Source organism: Lagopus muta, chromosome 10 (genome assembly GCF_023343835.1).
Source record: "Lagopus muta isolate bLagMut1 chromosome 10, bLagMut1 primary, whole genome shotgun sequence".
Taxonomy (NCBI): Eukaryota; Metazoa; Chordata; class Aves; order Galliformes; family Phasianidae; genus Lagopus; species Lagopus muta.
The window spans coordinates 13,130,048-13,152,564 of NC_064442.1; the positions used below are offsets into that span (position 1 = coordinate 13,130,048).

The 22,517-nt window shown below is 39.1% G+C and overlaps 1 protein-coding gene across 6 annotated transcripts in view; it reads left to right on the forward strand.

The window, feature by feature from the left end:
* The window catches only part of LOC125698004 (myocardial zonula adherens protein), a 156,285-nt gene that overhangs the window by 48,201 nt on the left and 85,567 nt on the right, over positions 1-22,517 (forward strand). For 5 of the 6 annotated variants that reach the window (XM_048955787.1, XM_048955782.1, XM_048955784.1 and 2 more), the window contains 4 exons: positions 36-141; positions 10,387-10,470; positions 11,097-11,197; positions 12,515-16,099. In XM_048955787.1, coding sequence (XP_048811744.1) covers positions 36-141; positions 10,387-10,470; positions 11,097-11,197; positions 12,515-12,620 — 397 coding nt within the window. In that variant the 3' untranslated portion in view covers positions 12,621-16,099. Of the gene's footprint in view, positions 1-35; positions 142-10,386; positions 10,471-11,096; positions 11,198-12,514; positions 16,100-21,045; positions 21,736-22,517 lie in introns of those variants that run through there. The other variant, XM_048955788.1, reaches the window with a different exon arrangement.

Sequence of the window (22,517 nt, forward strand, 5' to 3'; positions counted from 1 at the left end):
TCACTTATACATTTAACTCTTCCATCTTTTGCTAGGTCACAGCATTTGGAGGAGGTAGCAGCTAGCCTAAGGGAGAGAATAAAGCATCTGGATGATATGGTCCACTGCCAACAGAAGAAAGTTAAGCACATGGTTGAGGAGGTGAGAACCAGTAAAACAATTGGTACATTATCCAGAGAGCTGTGTTCTGTGCAGTTTCCTTATGCCACCTTACTTACAAACGCAATGGAAGATGAGTTAAACATCTGGGACTAGTAAAGCAGAAAGGCACAGTAAAAGCAGTTTAACCCCATGCCTTTGGGTTATATACTTTAGGATGACTTTCTGGAACACTTTGTGTCAGTCCATGAACTAAACATACCATATATAACTTAATTTGAAGCATTCAGATCAGTTAAGGGTCTTCTTCCTATATGTGAGTAGAAGGCAGACAGACAGCAGTATTATGCTAAGCCTTGCTACTTCACAGAGTAGAGACGTTCATGAAATATCTTTTTTTGTGTGTGTGTGTTTGGATATCACATGTCTACTAAATCAAACGTTTGGAAACTATTCTAATCTAAGACATTCGCAATGTACTGTTAGAGGTTATCTGATTAGACATGGAGTTTTTCTATTTTTATCAAGATGGTATTATGTATACCTCTATCTGTATGATATTTGCCTATATTTGTCTTGGTCTGTGTGTTGGTTACAAGATTCTGATGGAGTTCTGATGATCTGATGTGTGATACTAAGAGATCCTGTTTTACATCAAGTGAGTAGGAAAGAAGTGGGATGAAAAATCATATCTAGTTCAGCTTGCCAATTTTATTATTCTCAAGCATCACAGCAAGTGGTTATTTTACCACAATATTCTATGAAGGAAAATATCTCTAATAATCTAATTTATCTACTCAAAGCATTACTGGAACAATTACTATCCTGAAGTCTCAGGAAGCTAACCACCATATTATGAAGTTGTTTGTTTTTCTTGCAATTAAAAATACTAGAGAACTTGACACTTTGGGATATAGGTGGCAATCCAGATGATTCTATTAATACTGCATTACATTTCTTCTAAGTATATTCTAAACTACTCCATGTAACCGGGCCTCTAGTGGGCTGTATTGGTATAGCAAATATTTTCAATTCCATTGTGTGTTTTGGCAAAAACATGCATAAAACGTGGGCCAATAATAGTTATATCATAAATGCCAGTTTTAATTGGTGAATTTAGCATTTTGAATCGTGTAACATGTATTTACTGGCATGTTCATCTACACAGAAAGTTCTTCAAGATCTTTTTTGTCATCCTATTTAAAGAGCAGAATGTGAGACAACTAACTCACTACTTAGTTGTCAAATATATCTATTTTATCTGATGCCTGACTACCTGCTTTTCAAAATCAATTAAATGTATGTAGTCACAGAGAACGTACTTTTTACTCTCTGTATTTCTTGTATGTTTTTTCTTTTAATATAGTTTACTTGAGAGCTGCATGAGTGCTTGCAATTGCATTGTGATTAGAGAACTAAGTAAAGATTTTTGTAGCAGATATTTGATCAGGTCAGATGGTGCCAAATTAGTGTTTTTAATTAGGTGGTGTCTGTGGTGTGTGTTTGTACTGCATTTCAGTAAATATCTAGCATATTACTGGCATGCTGCTTTAATTAAAGGCTTAAAAATAGCTGCTATATCTGGGTGCAGAGAGTTGTAGTTGTCCACCACTGGGAAGATCAGCACTGCAGATGTGTGTGCACTTTGAAAAACAGAGCTTTTCATGCACGTAGTATTTTTTTATACTTTTGTATATACTTCTTAAAAGCCAGGATGTTGAAAGAGACAGTTATAAAATCTCTGCTCTGTGAAACCTAGAAAATGTGTTCATCAGAGTACATTTGAACACACATCTTCTTGGCATTACATTTAATGAAATGCAGAGTGCAGTGGCTACCGAGGTCCAGAAAAATGTCACACAGATCTGCCATGTATCTTGTTATTGAAATACTTTCGTGGCTGGTATCTATAAAATAAGGTTTATAACTATCAATAACTTGTATTTACATAATATAATTGAAAAATAACAACCTAAGAGCTGGGAAAGCATACTTTCTGAAACACTTCAATTTTTTTGATGCATAAGAGCAGACTGAGCACAGGCTAACTCGTTAACCCAGAATAGAAATGGAAAGAAAATTGTCAAAATTATCAGCAGTACTTTTCTTAGAAGCTGAAAAAAAGGAGACTATGAACCAGACAAGAAAAATGTGTAAGTACTTGCTTGACTGCAGGATGAGCACATCACTTAGTAATCAGTTCTACAGTATTCATCTTGGTATATTCAGGTCTAGCTCTGAAGTGTAGATGGGGATTTATTCTTTCAGTGTAAACCACAACAGATTTGTGCTGTTAGCATCTTAAATTTAGACAAAGTGCAGCTACAGAAAGGAACACCATTTCAAAGGGATGCTGAGCAAACAAAATATGCTGCTTTGAATTCATACAGAGAAATGTCAGAATTGAAGAAGTACTGAGACAAATCTGATGGCTGAGAAATCACAAAATAGATTGCTATTCAGTCCTTTTTTAGGTAGAGATGATGGACCAAGTGCAATTGATAAAAAGGAGGCTTTCTGTAAAAGAAGAGCAAGCAGTCTGAGAGAGAGTGGAAAAAAGCTTTAATAGTGGAGTTTTTAGATGCAACAGGCAGCTCTAACCCCTTCATTGCTCTTCTTATGGCATTTATATAAGGTATTAGAAATCTGTGGTCAGTCCTAATCTCAGCGTGCAGGAAAGGAGACACTGACAGAAAAGCATTAGTTGAATACTCTTTTCTTTCGTAGCTACTACAAGTCTTCATTTCTAAAGAAGCCGTCATGCTAGTAGTGAATGCAGTAGTTATGCAACCTGCCTTTAGTGGAACTGAGCCCAGGCAGAGAACAGTCATGGTTCAGTGTACTTATGCTCCTCAGCCAAGAAATCATTTGCTCCTGATTTTTCTCTCTGAAAATAAATCCTTCCATCTCAGGCATTAAGAGAAACCTCTTCAATTTGACCTAGACAAACTAGTCATAAATTAAGCAGGAGCATGGAAAACGACTTTGAGAAGAAAATAGAAGATAAAGAGAGAAAAAAAAAAAAAGCAACAAAAACACAAAACTAAGATCACTCACACAACTGTTTTTCAGCCTCATAGAGATCCTCTGCTGTGAGAACCAAGATGAGAGCCCATTAGAGCAAGAGTTGTTCTGAAAGTTATCCAGCATTGGCTTTGAAGCCTGATGTGCTCATTGGACAGACTGCAGAAGATTTAAGGCTGATGGGTTTTTCCCTGTGTTGAACTTGTTTGTTAAATAAATGTTTGTTCCCAGCTTAGTGCAGATTTTAGGTGGAATGCTGGCAGCTGAAAGGGCAGAAATCCAGCCCCTATCTCTTCCTTTTTGAATTTATGGCTGAGCAGAGAGAGGCTTTCAAAGACAACCCAAGAAAAAGGCAGTTCTATCAGAGGCAGAACTTGCAGGGAGAGTCTCAGTACAGAAGTTGGAAGGATGCACACTTCAAACCCTTCTGCTAAGGAGTCTTCAGTGCAGAGACTATTCTGGACAGGCAGATACAGGCACAAGGGACACTATGGGAAAACAAGGGAAGGTGCAACCACAATGTTTTTTTAAGGGCATTGTTTTTTAAGGTTTTTTAAGAAAAAGTTCAGGGAGAGGTGAAAGCTTGCTCTTTTCAGTTATCCATTCTACATGGTCAGTTTTTCCAATCTGTGCCAGTGTAGGAAATAGGAAGCAGTTTAGTTTAAGATAATAAAGCTAAAAATCTTCAAATGAAATGCAAAATTTAAATAAGCAACAAAAGCATTTACTGACACTATCTCCATTTCAAACCTGGTGAGATTAGATCTTTTCATTTGATATCTGTGCAAATGAAACTGAAATGGATTGCAGTTTCATGCCACAGAAAACTTACTTTATGTGTAATATTATTACATAGTTAAGAAGAGTAGAGGGGAGAAAATAAATATTTAGATTTGTAGGCAATGTGAATGGATTGATGCAAATATAGGGAGCTGTTCTGAAGGGGACTGAAAAGAGAGAAGGATATTTGATTCCATGGCACAAAATTATCTGCAGAACTCAGATTTCACACGGAATTCCCTAACTACTGAATTGAACTGTCTCTAGGTGATGGCCCATGAGCTGTTCTCCAGCTTTAGTCTCAGATTCGTTGGATAATAAAAGGTGACCAAACACCAGAGGGAAGCCATATCCTGTTCTGTTGCAGAAGATACTTGCATGAAAGGACAAAGTACTAGTGAGCGAATGATGTTTTATGTTGCACAAATGGAGAATAAAGAAGAAATTTTCCCACTAAAGACTTAATAACCAGCTGAAAACTTCTCTATCAAGAGCTCCAGACAAACTGAAAAATAGCCAACTTCAATATGGATGCACAGTTTTACTTTTAGGTCAAGTAAAAGAAGACACACAGAAGGATGAGAAGATGGAATTATCAGCCACTGACGGATGCCAGATTATTATTAACCAAAATCTGCTTTATATAGTATCAAAACCAAAACAACAAAGAGAAAAAGAAAAAAGAAAAAAGACACAAGAGCAAATGCAGAAAGAAAGCCACCTTAGGAGCCTGGAAGAAGATATATGGCAGAACATATATAATACTGCCCTCCCTGCCCTGCTTTGTTCATGAGTTTGGCACATCTCAGTGGACTTGAGCAATGCAATACGTTGCTTGTCTACTGGCCAAAGAAGCACAACTGTGGTTTGGTGGGAGTGTTTATATCTGCATGCTACCAGTGCTTTCAGTTAGAAACTGCTTGGCCAAATCATTAATTAGGAGACTTATGCACTACTGAAGTAGTTCCTAAATAGTTGGGTTGAAGTGTTAGACAAGATGTGGATGATTATAGTCCTTTAGAACATGTTGGTCCTGTGGGCCTACTTCAGCAGTAGATGCACATCAAAGACTGCTATGATGTTTTCATACAGCTGATTAGTTTAGACAATGCAGTAATTCCTATCAATCAGTTGCTACTTCTTTATATAAAATAGGAGCTTTAAAATCACAGGAGGTATTGAGGGGTCACACAGCATAACTAAGGAGGATTTTTTTTTAAAAAAGGTGCTCATTCCTATTTGCTGTATCACATTCCCTGAACAAAATTTTGAAGACTAGGCTGATAAATACTAGTTAAGTTCCAGCAAAATTTTGGAATCTTGAGTAAAATCTTGCTTTCCTTGTACAGCAGCTGTCTTTGAGAGTTCAGGCTGCTGTTTCAATGTCTTGTCTGTCTTGTTTTATGTAATGTAATATGTGTTTGTCCTGTACTTAGTTATATTTATGACCAGTGTGTTAATGTCTCTGTATCAGTGTTATAAGGAAAATACACTATACTTGAATAATATCTAACACTTAACTGTAATAGCACTGTCATGTTCTGAGAAATATTTGAAATTGATTGGCAGTATAAAGTGGTAAGTGTTGAATTTACCTAACAGCTGCATCTGTTCTAATTCAATAATTCAATAAGGCATATTTCAAGCCTCTAGTACTGTGAGTAAGTATTCAGAATAAAATCAGGTTTGCTATTTCAGACTTTATCAATGTTCTGTGACTGAACACTTGAATTCTCTCTTTCAGTACTTTATCTCTTAGTTGCTTTGTAATTCTCTTGATTTCCTTTCTAATAACACTGCTTACTTCTCCAGAATTTCCTTTTAAGTCTCATGAATCTCCTCTTGAATGTTCTTAGTTATTCTGCCCATGAAATTTTCCATCTTTACTGAAGTTGATTGATGGAGCAAGAGAAATTCAGATGTGCTGTTCATTCCAGAAAGTATTTACACTGCCCTTTCAAGTAGCATGACAAATTCATCTGGTATTTGAGGAGATATATAGTGACAAACCTGTTCTATAGTGAGAAATAATTACATCTTCATTGATAGGGTGGACAAGAATTGAATTTCCTGGGAGGTACTGTATGAAAAGGTTACTGTCTGGAATCTGGGGGAGTTTGAGCAATGTGACCTTGAGGTTTTAGAAGAAGGAGAATATACAGAGGTTGTAACAGCAGTAGGACTATAATAAAGAGTGGGGGGAGCTTGGAGAAAAAGTGCTATGGCGATATTTCTCAGCTATTAGATAAATTCAGCAACATTCACATTGCCCATGGGGTCTTAATGTGCTGATTCACATCACTGTAAGTTGCACTGGGTATGTGTAATGTGAGCTGTATACCTAACACAATCAGGTGCCCTTCTTTCCTGTGCCAAGTTTGGGGGAATTGAAATGGGGTTGGCAAAGGTATTGCTGAAAAGCACATGGAGCCACTCAGTCCTTAGAAGACCAGGTAAGTTACAATACTGTCATTTGGGCCTTGTTGCTGTTCCCTTCCCAATTTCTGGAATAGTCAGCAGTCACCCAACATGAAAAGGAAAGGCAAGAGCAATAAATGCAGTTGAGTAGGTTTGCTAAGAGGGAATGAAGTGAAAGATCAAAGGTTGATGGCGTATCTCAGGATTGCTAAATTTGTAATTATACTGTTAGGACAGTTGTCTCCAAAGGAATGGTTGAGTCATTAATACAAACTATGTTGTTAAGGAAATTTTGTTTAATTGCTTACTGTGAATGTGAAGAAATACTGGTGGAGAATTGGAGGGAAAAGAATGGCTAGTGAATCTTGCAGTGCAAGGCAAGGAAGAACAGTGCTAGGGAAGAGTCTGAGCAGTAGACAAGATTGGAAGGAGAGACACCGAAGGATATACTTCCGTAGTGCTTGTAGAAAATGACAGCGAAATCTGAGAGGGTAGTTTTGTAAAATCCAGATTTGGGATCAAGTTGCTGAATTGGCAGGGAGCTGAAATGCTAAAGTCTGCAGACACAGCAAGGATGAGGTGGGTTATAGGCTTTGGGTATTGCTCACAGAAAACATAGGAAGATCTTGGTGATATTTTTGGACTGGAGTCAGTCCAGCAATGAGTCAGTCCAAGGAAGTTCAGTCTTTGACTTGTACTAACTTTGTTTCTAATGCTAGACTGCCCTGGCCACCACTTGGGCCCTTAGTTCAATATTGTGTTTGAACTATCCTGCTTCTCCTTTCCTTGTCTTTACTTTATGTTCAATGAAGTCAAAATCTATTGCTCTGTCCTCTGTTAGTTTTTCTCTCACTCGGGCCCTTAGCTCAATATTGTGTTTGAACTATCCTGCTTCTCCTTTCCTTGTCCTTACCCTACGTTCAATGAAAAGTCAAAATCTGTTGCTCTGTCCTCTGTTAGTTTTTCTCTCACTCCTTGGATCAAAGACCTTCTCAAGACTTGGTTTTGTGCAATATACATTAATGGTGCTGTAAGCATTATTATCTTAAGTTTAGTTTACTATAACTAACATCTTCTTAATGGAAAACAAAACAAAATACCATTAGGTATTAAGTCATTAATATTATTTTTGAAGAACTTTTATCCAATATCATCATTTTGAGCCACTGCTCCTCTTACATTCCTCTCTAGAAGGAAACTATCGCTCTTTTACTTTATGCAATGTGTCTAATTTAAATTAACTGAATATGGACTTTATTTAATACAGTAATATGATAATATAAACCTTATAAGTATATAAACTATAAATATAAAACTTATTCCTGCTTTTCTGTAAGTGAATGTCCACCTTGAAGTGTAATCTAATCTGGCTTATTCACTCTTGGTCATCCCTATGCTAATGACAGGACACAATGTGTGCTCTTATTTTTATTCAGTAAATAAACTTTTATAGTAAACTACTCTGGTGGGATGTGTCATCCACGTCAAGTCTGTGGGTAGGCTTAATGGTGCATCAAAATTTGTTGGTAGTTGTTTTAGCCCTTGGTCAGCAGTAGCGCTGAGACAACTAGTGCTGGGGCTGCAGTGTGCCTATATGTAAAAGGGGTGCCCTGCAGTGTTCTTGCCTGCATTCCTTCTGCAGTGGCCTCACAGAATCACTCTGCTGCATCTGGGGAGGAGGCTGAAGTACTGTTGTTTTCCTGGCCCTGAAAGAGCCCCTCCAATTTTAACAACTGCTGAATTTATTCCCATGAAATATGTTTGATTTGTACAGCTGTCTTGGACTGATTTCACAATGCTGTAAAGATCCACCAAAAGGTTTTATATAAACTACTTAATTTAGAGCCTTATCGTATCTGCAATCTACATAGTCTTATCACTCCGTTCTGTTTTACTGCTAGAATATGTTTGTGTGTGATAATGTAGCACAATGTTGGCTCTCCTTAATATGTTAGAAAGAGAAGGCATATTTTAAAATTCTTTAGAACGCCAAAATACATTGATGTAGTGGGTTCTGACTGATGTTGTATAAATACATCAAAAGGAGGCAGGGAGTTCTGTTGCCAATTCTGCCACTCCTCAGAGGATTTTCACCAGAAGAAGAGTAAAAGCAGTAGCATACCTGCAAAACAACAACATGTCTTTTTGGAGTTGGGGTTTGTGTTTGGGAAGAGGAGGAAGCAATTTATCAGTCTTCCTCTAAAAGCAGAATGGGCTGTATTACATTCAAAAGAAAGAACTGGACAAAACCCTCCTCTGATCCTATAGCTGCACTTGGCTTCAGTCAACTTTGCGTTGTATTGATTACTGGTGTTAAAATTATCGACTTCTTGGTAGAATAAAATATTAATGGAGAAGATCCACTTAAAAATTCTAAAAGAACCATTTGTCTTTTTTCAAGTGGAATTTACTGGTAAGTCTGAAGCTGCTCACCAAGTGACTTAATTTAGTCATAGTACTAAACAAAATTGTAATTAATTACGAAGATCAGAATGAGATACCATTGTGCCACTCTGAAATTCTGAATATGCTACAAGCTTTGGATTTCTGTGATCAGAAGACTGAAATAGAAATACCTGTAGATGACATAGATGATTTTTGCATGCACTTCAAAGAAAAGAAATTGAATATCTGATTTTGGGAAAGATAGAAAGATGGATGATGACAGCACTCAGATATTCTGCGACTTCAGCTGAACGCACATACTTCATCACACTTACATTTTACCTTTTTCCAGTAATAACTGATAACTGTGTCAAGGATTACTGGGAATTAGAAAGACTGAAGTAAAGTTGATTTGGTGATTTTATAACTTTGGATTAAATGATGCATCTGTTTTGCTTTTTCGCTTTTTGTTGCACTGTATAGATTTTTGGGAGGGAGGGTGAAAGTGCTACTCTGAGTAGTACTGAGAGTTTTAATTAATGTACTTCTGAGTGTTTTATAATTCTTTTTTTTTAGCAGGATGAGAATATTTCTACTAATCATTGTTTCCAGATACACTCAAAAGTTTTACACTGGTGGATTTTGGAAGGTCTTTTTTAATGTGCTTTCACAAAATTTAAAAAAAGTTAGTGATTGGTGAGAGTATGTAGAAAATCTGGCCTAGCATTCGGAAATGGTCAAACTGTGTTGTGTATCAATGTAACATTGTAACTGCCAGGTGAGAAAAAAAAAAACCAAAAAAAAAACAACTAATATGAGCTTTGCTTTATTTCAACTTGGCTATCCCATAAAAGATTTCATTTTGGTAAAATTCACCAAGTTTTTATTAAAAATGCTTTTTACCTTTTCCCTTAAGTTCGGGAAACTCGTAACCAAACAATAACTTGACGAAATGAAGCAAACTTTTCCAGGAGGTTTTATAAAAAATAAATGCCTATTCTTTATTATGCATGGATCTTTTAATTCTTGTCATGCGAGGAGACCAACTTTGGGCTCGGGGTTTGGGATTGTTATGAAACCCAGGGCATACCCCATTTCTTTGGCCTTACCTGCCTGCTCTGGTAGCAAGGACAGATTCAGTGTGGAAGACCTTATTGTGCCACACACTGATTAGCAAAAATCCCAGAATATACTCTGGTCATCTTTTCTTCCCTAAAGAGCTGCACTACGATGCAATAGCTTTGGTGCAGCTAATTTTAATTTCAATGAGCATTTGTAAATAACTGCTTTCCTTTCCCTAGGTATAAAATGCAAATGCACTTTTTTTTTTTTCAATGAGTCTAGTATGCCAGAAAAGAACTGAACGAATAAGACCTTCAAGAAACTATCAGATATGCGTCATATTTTGGGTTTAGTTAAAATCGTTCAGAGCAAAGGCCATTAAATCAGAGACGGGTTTTTCCCAAGTTTGCTTTGTTACATGACAGTGTTTGAGTTTACGTTTTGTTTCCAGCTAAATGCAGGTAAAATTCATGTTGGTATATATGTATGAGATTTATACAAACAAACAATATTAATAAATATGTAATAAAATCAAATATCTTTTCTTCCTGCAGTATCAAGTCTTCTTCCTCCTTTTCCCAACCCCATTAGACCAAATATCTTTATTTTTCTTCGCAGATTGAAATGCTAAGAAAGAAAGTCAAAGAAAAGGAATTATTTATAATACAGCTTTTAGAAAAGATTTCTTTCTTAGAATGTGAGGTAAGGCATTATATAATTGTGATTGTTTTCTGAAATCCAAAAAATTGGATCTGGTGTCACCTGATGCTGCTTAAATGCATGTTTACTTCTTATATTTGCTGTTCTTCAGTAAACAAAAGTTTGCTGAAATTAAACACCTGTCACAAGATGAATGTTTGTAATATAAAGTCTGGATACTTCCATTATAGAGACAAAGTTTGTGTTGTTTCTCAGCTTCCTGGGGCTGAGAGGGAAGTAGGTTCCAGTAAGCAGCAGGAGATAACAAGAAGAATGGGTATTAGGCAGCCTGGGGTTTTGGTGGTTATGAGGGCCACTGTATTTCCACACCTATGCTCCAGGTGATGGCTTTATCTACCCAATGAGTGGGAATAGATGTACAATTTCATGTTAGCTTTGTTATCATACAATTTTCTAAGTGTCATAAGTTCTTAAAACAGAAGCTGCTGAAAAAAGATGGTTGATTTAATTTATTGTATTCCCCAGAAATAAGGAGTGTTTATTTTCTCAGTGAATACTTTTACATTATTTATTATGGAGAAAAGCCAGATTGGAATTTTATTTTCTCATTTAATTGACATAGCTAATTAACATAACTAAAATAAACTTGTGTTGAAAATGTTTTCCAGAATAAAGAATTACAAGATAAATTGGACTATTTAATGGAAAATCAACCAAAGACCCATGTAGAAACCAGAGATGCTGGTGTAGGATGTGATCTTCCATATAGGTATTTCAATTTTCTTGTTTATAGCAAACTTCTTCACAATGTCCCTTATCAGCACTATGTTAGTACACTGTTAGAGTTCTGCAAAACATTCCTAATTTTCAAAGAGCACCTGGTAGATACAAGATGTAATGTACTTCAATGACTCGAGCAGTTTTAGATGCGAATTTATTACAGACCCTTGGTGCTTAGTTGCAGTAATGTGAACAGCTAGAAGTGAAGATATCTGACTTTGTGAAATGTGGAAAATATTGATGAATTGTGTCTGCCAGCACCACAGCAGGAGACAACGGTCAGCACTGCCCTGAGCCTGTTCAGTGCTGGCTTCATGAATGCTTTATTGTTTATATTCCACAAGATGCATCAATGACCACTTTAAAGGGGAGGTAACACCAACAGTAGCAGTCTAGAACTGCAGAAGTTTTTGGAACTGTCCTAGCACTAAGTGGACTACTGCCAAGTAAACAGCACAGATTATCACTTGCACACTGGGATGCCTTTCTCTGTTCTCTGACAATGGGTGAAGTTTAGGCCTCCCTTCTCCACCTTCCCCTCCTTAATTCCAAACACTGCAGTAGGGTTGCACTGAGACCTGGTAGCAATGCTATCAACTTTGGCTTGAATCTCTCCCCAAGAAAATCACCACAAGGAAGGGCAAAACTGTAAGGTAAGGAGGATCGCTGTATATTACTTTAACTACCAGCAGGTAAACTAGTTCATCTCAACTGCCCTGCAAATCGAATTATTTTGTTTGATGTAAATTAGCATATAAAATCAGAAAGCTGCAATGCACACTAAAATTTTCCTTTCTAGTTTAAAAATACACTCATGTCAGTGTTCTGCCTAAAGCATATTGTAATGGCTCTGAAATGTCACAGACTGTTGTTTTTCACCCAGGACACCAACATCTTTGTTGTCCCCTCTGGGTCCCTCTTTCACATAACCACAGCCCCAGTCATCTGATGCTTTTCCTAGTTTTTATATTTATCTTTGACCTCTATACTGTTTAGATTTTATGGTATTATACTTCACAGTTAATTGTGTCCTTACATTTGATTTTACGGTCTTTAGGATCTTTAGGTTAAGCAGCTGTATTGCTGGATATTCCAATATGAGCTCCAGTTGATACTTGCATGGCATGTTTTTTATCAAATATTATTTGCAGCATTATATAAAATAAATATGGAACATACCAAACACTTTGAATAGTGTAATTTTAGCCTATCAATAACAAGGCACAGGTTTACTGCAGTGTCACTTTCAGCCCAGTTGTCTGATGTTCTGACATTAACCCTGCAATTTTTCTTGTATCCTCAACAGTACAAACAATGATAATGGAAGATCTCCTGAAAGCACAAGGCCAGTGAGGACATACACCCCATTCAAGAGAGTGTTGGAATATAGCACAAAGAACAGTACTTCTTGAGCATCCAAGTCTATGTGCTTTCTAAATACAAACAAGTATTTTGCGCCTTTGCAGCTTGATTAGATAAATTTTTATCAAGTCATAGAGAAGAACAGCAGCATGGAGTCTTGCTAAATTTATCCTGAAAGCAGCTTTTTAGTAGCTTCCTATCTGAAGTTACTACTGATATTAACTGTGAGGGAGATAGGCAAGAAGCGGGATGAACGAAACAGCAGTCTATATTGCTTCTTTAGAAGCTGTCTAGTGCAATGTGTCATTTCAAATACCTACAAGGAAGGGGTTGTATAGCTGTACAGATTTTCTTCAAATGTGTTCTAATTTCATTTGTACGATGAATCTCTATTTTGTTTTCAATACTACCAGAAACAGAATCTAAAACTACCTTGGCAGGGGGCATTAATCTCAAAGCTCCTCCTTTGTGTACAGAGTGTGAGAGCTGTTCATGCTTACCATAGAGACCTGCAGTGACTTAGGGCTCCATTCACACAGAACAAGTTGACTAGGAGCAAGCATTCTCTTGCTGGGAGGGAGAAATGCAACTGGGATGTTCTCAGGAAATTCCCTCTACGCATGCAGATGAATGTTGTGTTTGTCACTCAAAATATTAAGCGATATAGCAGCTTTATGATGGATTTTGCTTTATTGGTTGAATATATGGTTTGTACTTCCTAGTCACAGAGCACAGTGACCATTGGTGATACACTCACTAGTGACGGGGTAGGAAAATCCCCGTTGCTTTTTTAAAATTGCTTTTGCATTACAGGAAGGAATTCTCACTGGACAGCATTTTGCCTTCAGTAACCTTCTGCAGTTCCTGCCATTCCCACATCAATAACTATCCTGAATGATTATTTTGATTTTGAGTATGCTTTCATTCCCTACAAACACCTAAAATCTCATCCCCAACTTCAGAGTACCAGCAGAATGACTGCATCTAACAATTTATTTATATAGTCTTAGTTTTTACATTTTATTTTCATCTCCCAGTTTTATTGAAATAAGTTTAGTTTAGTATTTTCTTGTAGTCCTGTTGCCATCAATGTGGCAAGTTTTTTTCTATTACAGCAACTGCTGTAGAAAACAAACAAGTGTTTTGTGTAATTCCTGTATTGAATATGAACCCCAGGAGGTGTTCATCTTGCCGCAGGGCTGCATAAAATGATTGCTTTTATCTCCAGTCTAATGCAAGTTTTTAAATTCAGTACTCTCTGTTCAATTAATATACTCAAAATTGTATTTAAAATAATAATATTTAACTCATAATCCCAATCTTATTTCTGCATTCTTTCATGGTTTTCTTAACTTGCTAGAAATCTTAGTTTATTCTTTAATTGTGCTGTTTAGCTACTAAGTAAAGAAGTCTGTACTGGAGCATGGAGTGGAGGATGTCTTGATGCAGTACAAGTACCTCACAGAAACGTAAATTGCTTGGTGTAATTAAAGCAAAAGCAAAATAAAATGGGAAACTCTAACTTCTCCAGCTTTTATGCTTGGATCATCATCCATCTGCATGTAAGCTATTTTTTTTTCTTTATGACCTGATCAACTCTTGAGAACTTAGAGTGGTCATTCTTCCTAAAAAGTCAGATGCAGTCTTGTGGATCATTTTATGTGTAGAATTCAAGAAATACTGCAGTCAAAGCCACCGACAAAAACGTAATCTATCTACTGTTGAGGTAAGCCTGTAATCTTTATTGGACTAAAAGTCACAAACATTAACAGTTGCTCAGTATTACTTTTAAAAAGAAAAATTCAAAGTTTCACCAAGTTAACTTAATAGCTCTAAATGGGAACTCATGTTTAGTATGCATGTGATGGAGTGAATAATTACTCCTAGATATCAAAAGGGGAAAAAAAATAGCTATTGCCTTAGTGAATAGAAATTATAACACACATTTACTTGAGTTGCTTCTCCCAGAGCAGAAGGAAAGGGCTTGAAAGGGAGGTCCCTGAGAATTAAGAATTCTACTCCCTTTAAAAGGTCCTCAGGCAAAGCACCTCATTGTACAAGGCAGAGGAATACCAAATACTGGAATATCAAAGATGAGAAACCAGCTGACAGGTGCAGGAGCTGTAGCCTCAACCCCACATAGAGTGTTCTTGATTGAAGTTTTCATGATTGAGTGTGTTTGGGAGATTGAGTTCCCAAATAACAGTTAATTTGATCAATACCTAATTAACTAGGTTGTGTACAATGAAGATCTTGAAGTGGAACTTTAAATACAAAAACATTTTAAATGGAAGTGTTTACTGATGAGCACAAAAGATGATGGGTAATGGCCCAACTGGTATTTCAGGCACAATGTTTGTATGTGTGTAATCATATCTCCCTCTAGTGGCTCATAGCAGCAAAAATTATTAGCTGTTATTTGGACAATGTGGTTTGAAGAGAAAAATACTGAAGACTATGCCCAAATGGCCATGCCAATATCCGTTATGGATGCAGCCTCAGTTCATTATCAGCCTGTCACCATTTTATGTGCCCAAACAATCTGGTTTCAGCATTGTATTTATGAACTGTGATTAGTGAGTTATGTTCAAAAACAGATTAACTGATGAAGGTTTTATTTATAGATAAGAGGAAATGCAAGTTGTTGTGATAGAAAGACATCAATCGTAAAGTGCAATTAAGTAAAAATACTTCATTGATCTGTCTGGCTTGAGCCAGAGTTCAGAAAACAGAGTCTCATAGCTAAATGCTCTGGCTTTAGTAGTGGAGAGCAGGGTGAAATATCAGAAGGTTTTGATTCAGACTTCAAAAGGAACTTCATTCTGCTTCTAACATATTTCTGAGAATATCTCTGAAAATACTTCAGCTTTGAGACTTGCAAAATGGTGATCATCTGCTCAAAACTGCACCCAGACTGCAGAAATATTTCCCGCACAAACTTTCCATGTAAACTCTATTTATGCTGTATTGTATTTTGATATTCAGTGCGTTGGATGACCATTGTTTGATTGAACTATTAGTCTAAATTTGGTAGCTGTGAAGAGCAGGAGAGGAACAGTATTTGTATAACTGTGTTACATGAAAATATAGAGCTTTCCAGTCAAATCAATAGCAATGTAAATTAGCAGAGATAATAACAAATCTGGCTGAAAAGACTTTAACACTTCAGTACAAGTTTTGTCAAATTGAGATTGGAATGCTTAGTACTATAACATTAGAAACTAGTAAAATTTCTGTAAACATCAATAAAAGCCATATAGGTAGGTTCCAGAAAGTATATCAAATATAAGTCAATTGTATGACTTCATTTGTACCACGGTAAGTGTTATTCTGTGATTTATTCCAGATCTTCTGGAAAGTATTTTGGGATACAGTTTTCATATATGCTGTGTAAATAGTGCAATTACACTGTATGCTTTTAAAACATCCTGTATGTAAGACTTGAAAAGGATGAACTGTAATAAATACTGTATTTAAAATTTCTATTCTGTTGTGTAAATATTCAGAAATAAACTTACCTTAAAACCTTGCAAGTTTTACTCTACATATTCTTGTTTGTTCAAAACATGTATGAATGCAAAAGTGGTTGCTCTGCAGCCTGGAATCCTTGTCAGTGTTTCTGTTGGCAGATGTGCTCTTGAGACAGGAAGACACTCCCTAGCTAAAGACTAAAGACTCTTCTCAAAGCCAAGTAACAAAAGTAGACGAACTCTTTTGTAGAATAAAGAACTATTGACTTGCAGAGGATAAATAAGACGTGGGCAACATAACATTCTCACTTACAAATGAATCAGTAAAACCAGTTCCCACAGATAACATCTGACTGCAGCTGGGATGTTGCCCTCCAGCTTTCAGAAGAATGAAATTGGGATGAATGTGGCCCTGTGTTTTGTTGTTGTTGTTGTTGTTTTTAAAGTTTATATTCACTCACTGATAACAGCAATTTATCTTCCATGTCAACTAATTACAAATAGCTTTTTCAAACATTACAATTACCGTGTTAGTGGTTTGCAATACTCAACTGTAGAATGTGAAGCTTCTATCTCACTAATCTTCCCGTGTATGTCTCTTCAGCAGAGACTGACATAAGAACATCATAAAATCATACTGAGATCATGCTCAGTGGTGGTACTACAAAATAGGATGCTGTGAGTTGCTTTCTCAAGTTTTTGGGAGAGGCTTTAAGTCCTCATTTTGACATCTGGAGGCTTTTAGAAGTGGATAAATAAGCAAACAGGTAAGAAGTATTGTGTGAAGTAAGTGTGTAATTCTGTACAGAAAATACTTACTCCACAGAACGGAGACACACACTGACAGTTTCATTCCACTTGCATCCTATTTCCTTCCTATTCAGCTCTTGGAGATATTTACACTTGTAAAAGAAGAAGAGTCCTGATGAGTCTAAGGCCCTTCTGACCCTAAGCTTCAGCACTAGAACAGGGAAGACATGCAGAAAAAGACAAGGTTGTGGCAGTCATCCACAACTTGAGGTATGTGAGAACTCCCCAAAGTAAAAGGGACCTGGAGATTGAAAAAAAGTACAGAAGTGCGTAGGTTTTGTTTGCAGTGTTTTAGAGAAATAAGGTTATGGGAAGATAAATTACTATAATGACATATGACAATGATTTATTGTTTTTAACGAAATGAAAACAAATCATTTTAGTCCTAAATATTCATACAATTTTTTTTTTCTGTTATGTCAGGAGTGGTTTATTTTGTGCGTGTGGCTTGATTCCAGTTTGCTTGCCCCCAGTATTTCCATCTAGGAGCAGGGAAACAGAAAGTAGGTTTTCTCCCATCAGAGCCTAATTTCTTAAGTCTTAGGATTTCTTAGTGAAGAGCATAATGATCTATTTATTAAAATGGGAGATAGGAGAAAAGGACAATGAAAATGATACCCTTACCAGATAAAGTAACGCTCTTGGTAGTGTTAGCTTTAAGACCAGTTATGACCTGTGTACTTCTGACAGGAAGTTCTCCCACCTGTAAAAAAGTCATGGCTACCTCTCTTCAGATGCCGTCTGACTAGAATACCCATTTTGTGCTTTCTTCACATAGTTCATTCTTTTGTTCATATACTTGATTTTCTTCATTGCTATTCTAATGATTTAATTTTCTCATAGACGTAGCATTAAATTGCATACTAATTACAGGCATGCTATTGTAGAATAAATTGAATTCTAAGTATGTGACAGAAAACAGACCGTCTGAAAACAGTGCCTAATGAGAGCTCTTGAAATAATGTCCTAAGAGCATACTCTTACATTGGAAATAATTAAAAAAAAACCCAAATAATAGTTTTTTTTATATACATAGCTCACATGAGTGTTGATCGACTGTTGGAATAAATGATACAAAACAAAGCCTAAAATCAAAAGGCCACTTATGGTCTGGAGAAAACAAAAAAAATATTGCTGAGTACTGCAAATAGTGGTGATGTATCAGTTTCCCACAGGAAAAGAGCAAAGTGCTAAGGCTAATCTTGTACTAGCTACTGCTGGATGGTGATTACTGACATTCAGAGTGTGGCTAGTAAGGATTCTTCTTGCTCAGGACAAACAAGGCTACAGTTTGTAATTTTTCCGTTCTACTTCTCATCGACTGAGAAAGCATCCATCTACTTTTCCTTCCTGGCATTTGAATCTAAATCGGTGGTATAGATTGCATTGCATCTAGATGCTGCCCCTTGTTTCATAAATGAAAAATCTTTCATTCTAGCACCTGTCAAATGTTAGCCATCAGTTCATCATTATGGAACTGTGTGTCATCCAAAAACAGATGATGGTATTCCAAAATTTAACTCCCATCAACTGTAAAGATGAACAGTGTAACTTCCCAGTGACCTTGGACAAATGAGGACTGCAGAATGGTGTCCCAAGTACGGATAGCAAAACTATCAGTCATGACTCCCACAGTCCTGTTATTAGAATACTTTATTCTCTTCATCTTTTGTTTCATTTTTTGGTGTTTGCACAGGTGAGGAGATAGGCTGAAACTCACCAGAATTACTTTTCTGCATATGTAGTTACAGCAGTTGGACTGAGATGAGCCATCATCACCTAAGTGCAGAGCAGCAGACTAGTGAGATTCCTTTGCCACTTACACAGAGGCAGAATCAGTTTCCAAGCCCAACCTTTTTTTTTTTTTTGAATCTGCACAGGAGAAAGAGGCTAAACGTTGAGTTACAGCATTCCAGACAGCACAACAAGACAGCATTACAATTGAGAAAACTTGTGTTTGACAACATTAAGTGATCTCCTGGCAACAAAAAGTGTTTTCCTTTTTTCCTGAGCTCTTGAGAAAAGTTTCCTGCGGGATTTTCTGTGGGAGATGATCCAAGTTGTACGTAACAGGCAGTGAGGTGGTCCCTGCAGTCAGGCACTTGGCTTTTTTCGCCCCTCCACGCTGTTTCTCCATGGCAGCTGCCCACCTGGCTCCTCTCACTTCCCTGGACCCTCAGCCCTTCCGCACACCTCCCAGCTGCACAAACAGAGGGGCACGCAGCCATCTCAACACGTTTCCTCCTGCAGGGCGGGCCGGCCGGCCATCCTGCTCATACAACAACAGCTTAACAGTCTGAGAAATCCAATTCTTCCCCGTTATGTGCACCAAGGGACTGGGCTGCACCAAAGCTCCCTGCAATGAGCACACAGCTCGGGCTGTACTGCTGGGCAGCACTCAGCACCGCACTCAGCACTTCTGTGGCCATGAAGGCCTGAAGCAGTGTGTGCACACTGTGCTAAGGTTTGCATTCCTACATTCAGCCTCTGTTCAGTACCTGTAAATATAAGCGTGGTGTGAAAAGAGAAACTGTAACGTATCACAGAATGGCCAGGGTTGTAAGGGACCTCAAGGATCATGAACCTCCAACCCCTCTGCCACATACAGGGCCACCAACCTCCCCATTTAATGCTAGACCAGGCTGCCCAGGGCCCCATCCAACCTGGCCTTGAACACCTCCAGGGATGGGGCATCCACAACCTCTCTGGGCAGCCTGTTCCAGCACCTCACCACTCTCCTAGTAAAGAACTTCCCCCTGACATCCAACCTAAATCTTCCATCTCTGAACTTAAAACCATTTTCCCTTGTCCTGCAGTTATCTACCCTTTAAAAGAGTTGATTCCCCTCCTGTTTGCAGGCTCCCTTTAGGTACTGAAAGGCTGCAATGAGGTCACCCCGCAGCCTTCTTTTCTCCAGGCTGAACAAGCCCAGCTCACTCAGCCTGTCTGTAGTGGAGCTGCTCCAGTCCCCAGTCTTCTTCATGGCTCTCCTCTGGACCCTCTTCAACAGCTCCCTGTCTTTCTTGTACTGGGGTCTCCACAGTACTGGACACAGTACTGGACACAGTGCTGCACATGGGGCCTCACAAGAGCAGAGGGGGACAATCACCTCCCTGCCCCTGCTGGCCACCGCTCTTCTGAGCCCAGGATACCATTTGTCGTCCGAGCAGCAAGAGCACACACGTTCAGCTTTTCATCCATCAAGACCCCCAGGTCCTTCTCTGCAGTACTGCTCTCAAGACCGCTCCTTCCGGTCTGCATGGATGCCTGGGATTCCCAGGTCAACGGCACCATTCAGAATCTCTGGAAAGCTGAACGCTGAGACCTCAACAGGAATTTGGGCTCTGCTAGAGGCTCCTCAGCCAAGGCAATCACAGAATGATTGGACATGAGCGCTGAGATCACCCAGTCCGACTGCAGCGCAGCCCCCCGAGCAGCTTATCGCCGCACCCGCGGGGCCCCGCCGGCCGCCGTCACTTCCGGTAAGATGGCGGCTCCCACGGAGCTGCGAAAGCGGTGCCGGTGGCGCCGGGCCCGCGCGGCCGCCCCGCGGAGAGGCGGCTTGGGGCCGGAGCGGCATGGCGGCGGCGGGCTCCCTGCGGGGCCGGAGCCTCCCCGAGCTGCGGGAGATGCTGAGGCGGCAGGAGCGGCTGCTGGCGGACCAGTAAGCGCGGCTCCGCTCGGGGCCGTCTGCGTCACGTTCCGCGCGGGCGTCGGCGGCGAAAGCGCTCCCGTGTGTCCGCTGGGCTGAGCGAAGGCCCCGGGGTCGCGACCCGCGGTGCCGGCGGGGCGGCTGTTCTCCGCCTTCTGTCCGCTCCGGTGGGGCGGGGCCGGCGCGGTTCTGCTGCTGCGGGCGTTCGCTGTCGCGGTGCGGAGTTGGTGCTGGGAGCCGTCCGCGTGCCAGCCGCATGGGAAAGCTGAGAGATGGCGGGTGCGAGCCTGACAGCAGCGCGTGGGAGGGAAGAAGGGGGTGAGAGCCTCGTCGGTGTGAGCGGCCGAGGCTGTCGGTGCTCTGCGTCTGGATTAGCAGCGTTCAGAAGTCTCGTAGTAGGGGAAGATGCTTGCTGGCAGAACTGAGGCCTGGGATAGCTGCTCTGGTAGAACAGCTTTGTGTGCCAGAATGAAATAGCATTGCTCAGACACGGTTAAACAACTCGTGTTGTTATTTTTTTTTTATTGTCTTTTACCACTTTAGGAAGTTCATCGATAAGCTCCCAGATAAGGGCAAGAAGATCTCTGATTTTGCAGAGAAGCTGATGCGTGCCATCTCACAAGAGGAAGAGCTGGCACGGACTGCAGAGCTGTTGTCCGCGGTCAGGCTGGAGTTCCAGGCAGAACAGGACAAGGCTCGTACCAGTAACCAGCACATCGCACTGGGCGAACATGTGCTGCACCAGAAGGAGCCCCCAGTCCTCAGTGCCAATTCTCGTGCTGAAGAAGTTCCTAAGACTGCTTCCCAAGGACAGGAGGGAGAATATTTGGGGCACGATACCATAAACACGGCTTTGGAAAATCAGAGGACTCAGAGCAAAAATGATGAAATGAGGACTGTCATAAAACATCAGAATCTCTGTTGTGAAGCTATCTCCAAATCAGCCCCAAGCAGTCACCTGAACAATGATCATCAGATCTCTCGGAACAATACTGAGGGTGGCACAGAAAGTGCTTTAGACAACTGTAATGACACATTGGTTGATGCTTTTCAAAAAGTTACCATTGGAGATGGGGATAATAGTGAAAAAGTATTGGAAAAAGAGCAGAATGTGTCTAAACATAAGGGCAATATTTTTGGAAGCCTGCACCCCAGGACACCACATTATATTGAAGTTCTGGAGTCCAGAGCAAAAAACCCTGTCATAAAAAAAAGCAAATTCAAAACAAATGCGTAAGTATTATGGAATACAGGAATCTGTTCTAGACAGGAATAATGAACTTGTTTAAGATTGAAAATGTTGCAGAAAAAGCAAGGTTGGTTTATTTTCTCCTGGTGAATTAGGAGATTTAAAGTCACATGACATGCTGTGCTAATATATTGGCTCTTTTGTTAAGTACTGCAGAATCTCAGTGCTGAGTGGTGGTCCGAATCTACCAGTTTGAAAAAAAAAGTCGAAAAAAAGTTGTAATCTTCATAAAATTTCATAGCTTAAGCTATAAAACTATTGGACATTTGGTAGAACTTTCTTCTGGATTAATTCTAGAACTTGTAAGATTTCAACAGCAAGTAGCCCTTTGCTTTTCCTGCATCTTTGTGAATCTGCAATTCTTGTTGTGAATATTGGCAATAATAACAATTTCTGTTTCTCTTGACTCCCAAAGCGTTGCTGTTTTGTGGTTGCCTATTAATTGGTGTTCATTTTTTGTCTGCTGTGAGGAACAATTGTGACACTGTTTCTATGTAGAGAAGCTGTATCCTACTAGGTGAGGAGAATGCTAATATTTTTAGTTTTCTCTGGAGGTGAAACAGTAAAGGGTAGGTGTAGTACTGAGGGACGTGGCTTAGTGGGCAATGTTGGTAATAGGCAGACAGTTGGACTAGATGATCTTAGAGGTCATTCCCAGCCTCTGTGATCCTATGCTTGTTTATTTGAGAACGGTATCATTACACTTCAGATGCTCTTTCTACTTTTGTACCCTTACGTGTTGAAATTAAATTTTAGAACTGAAGTT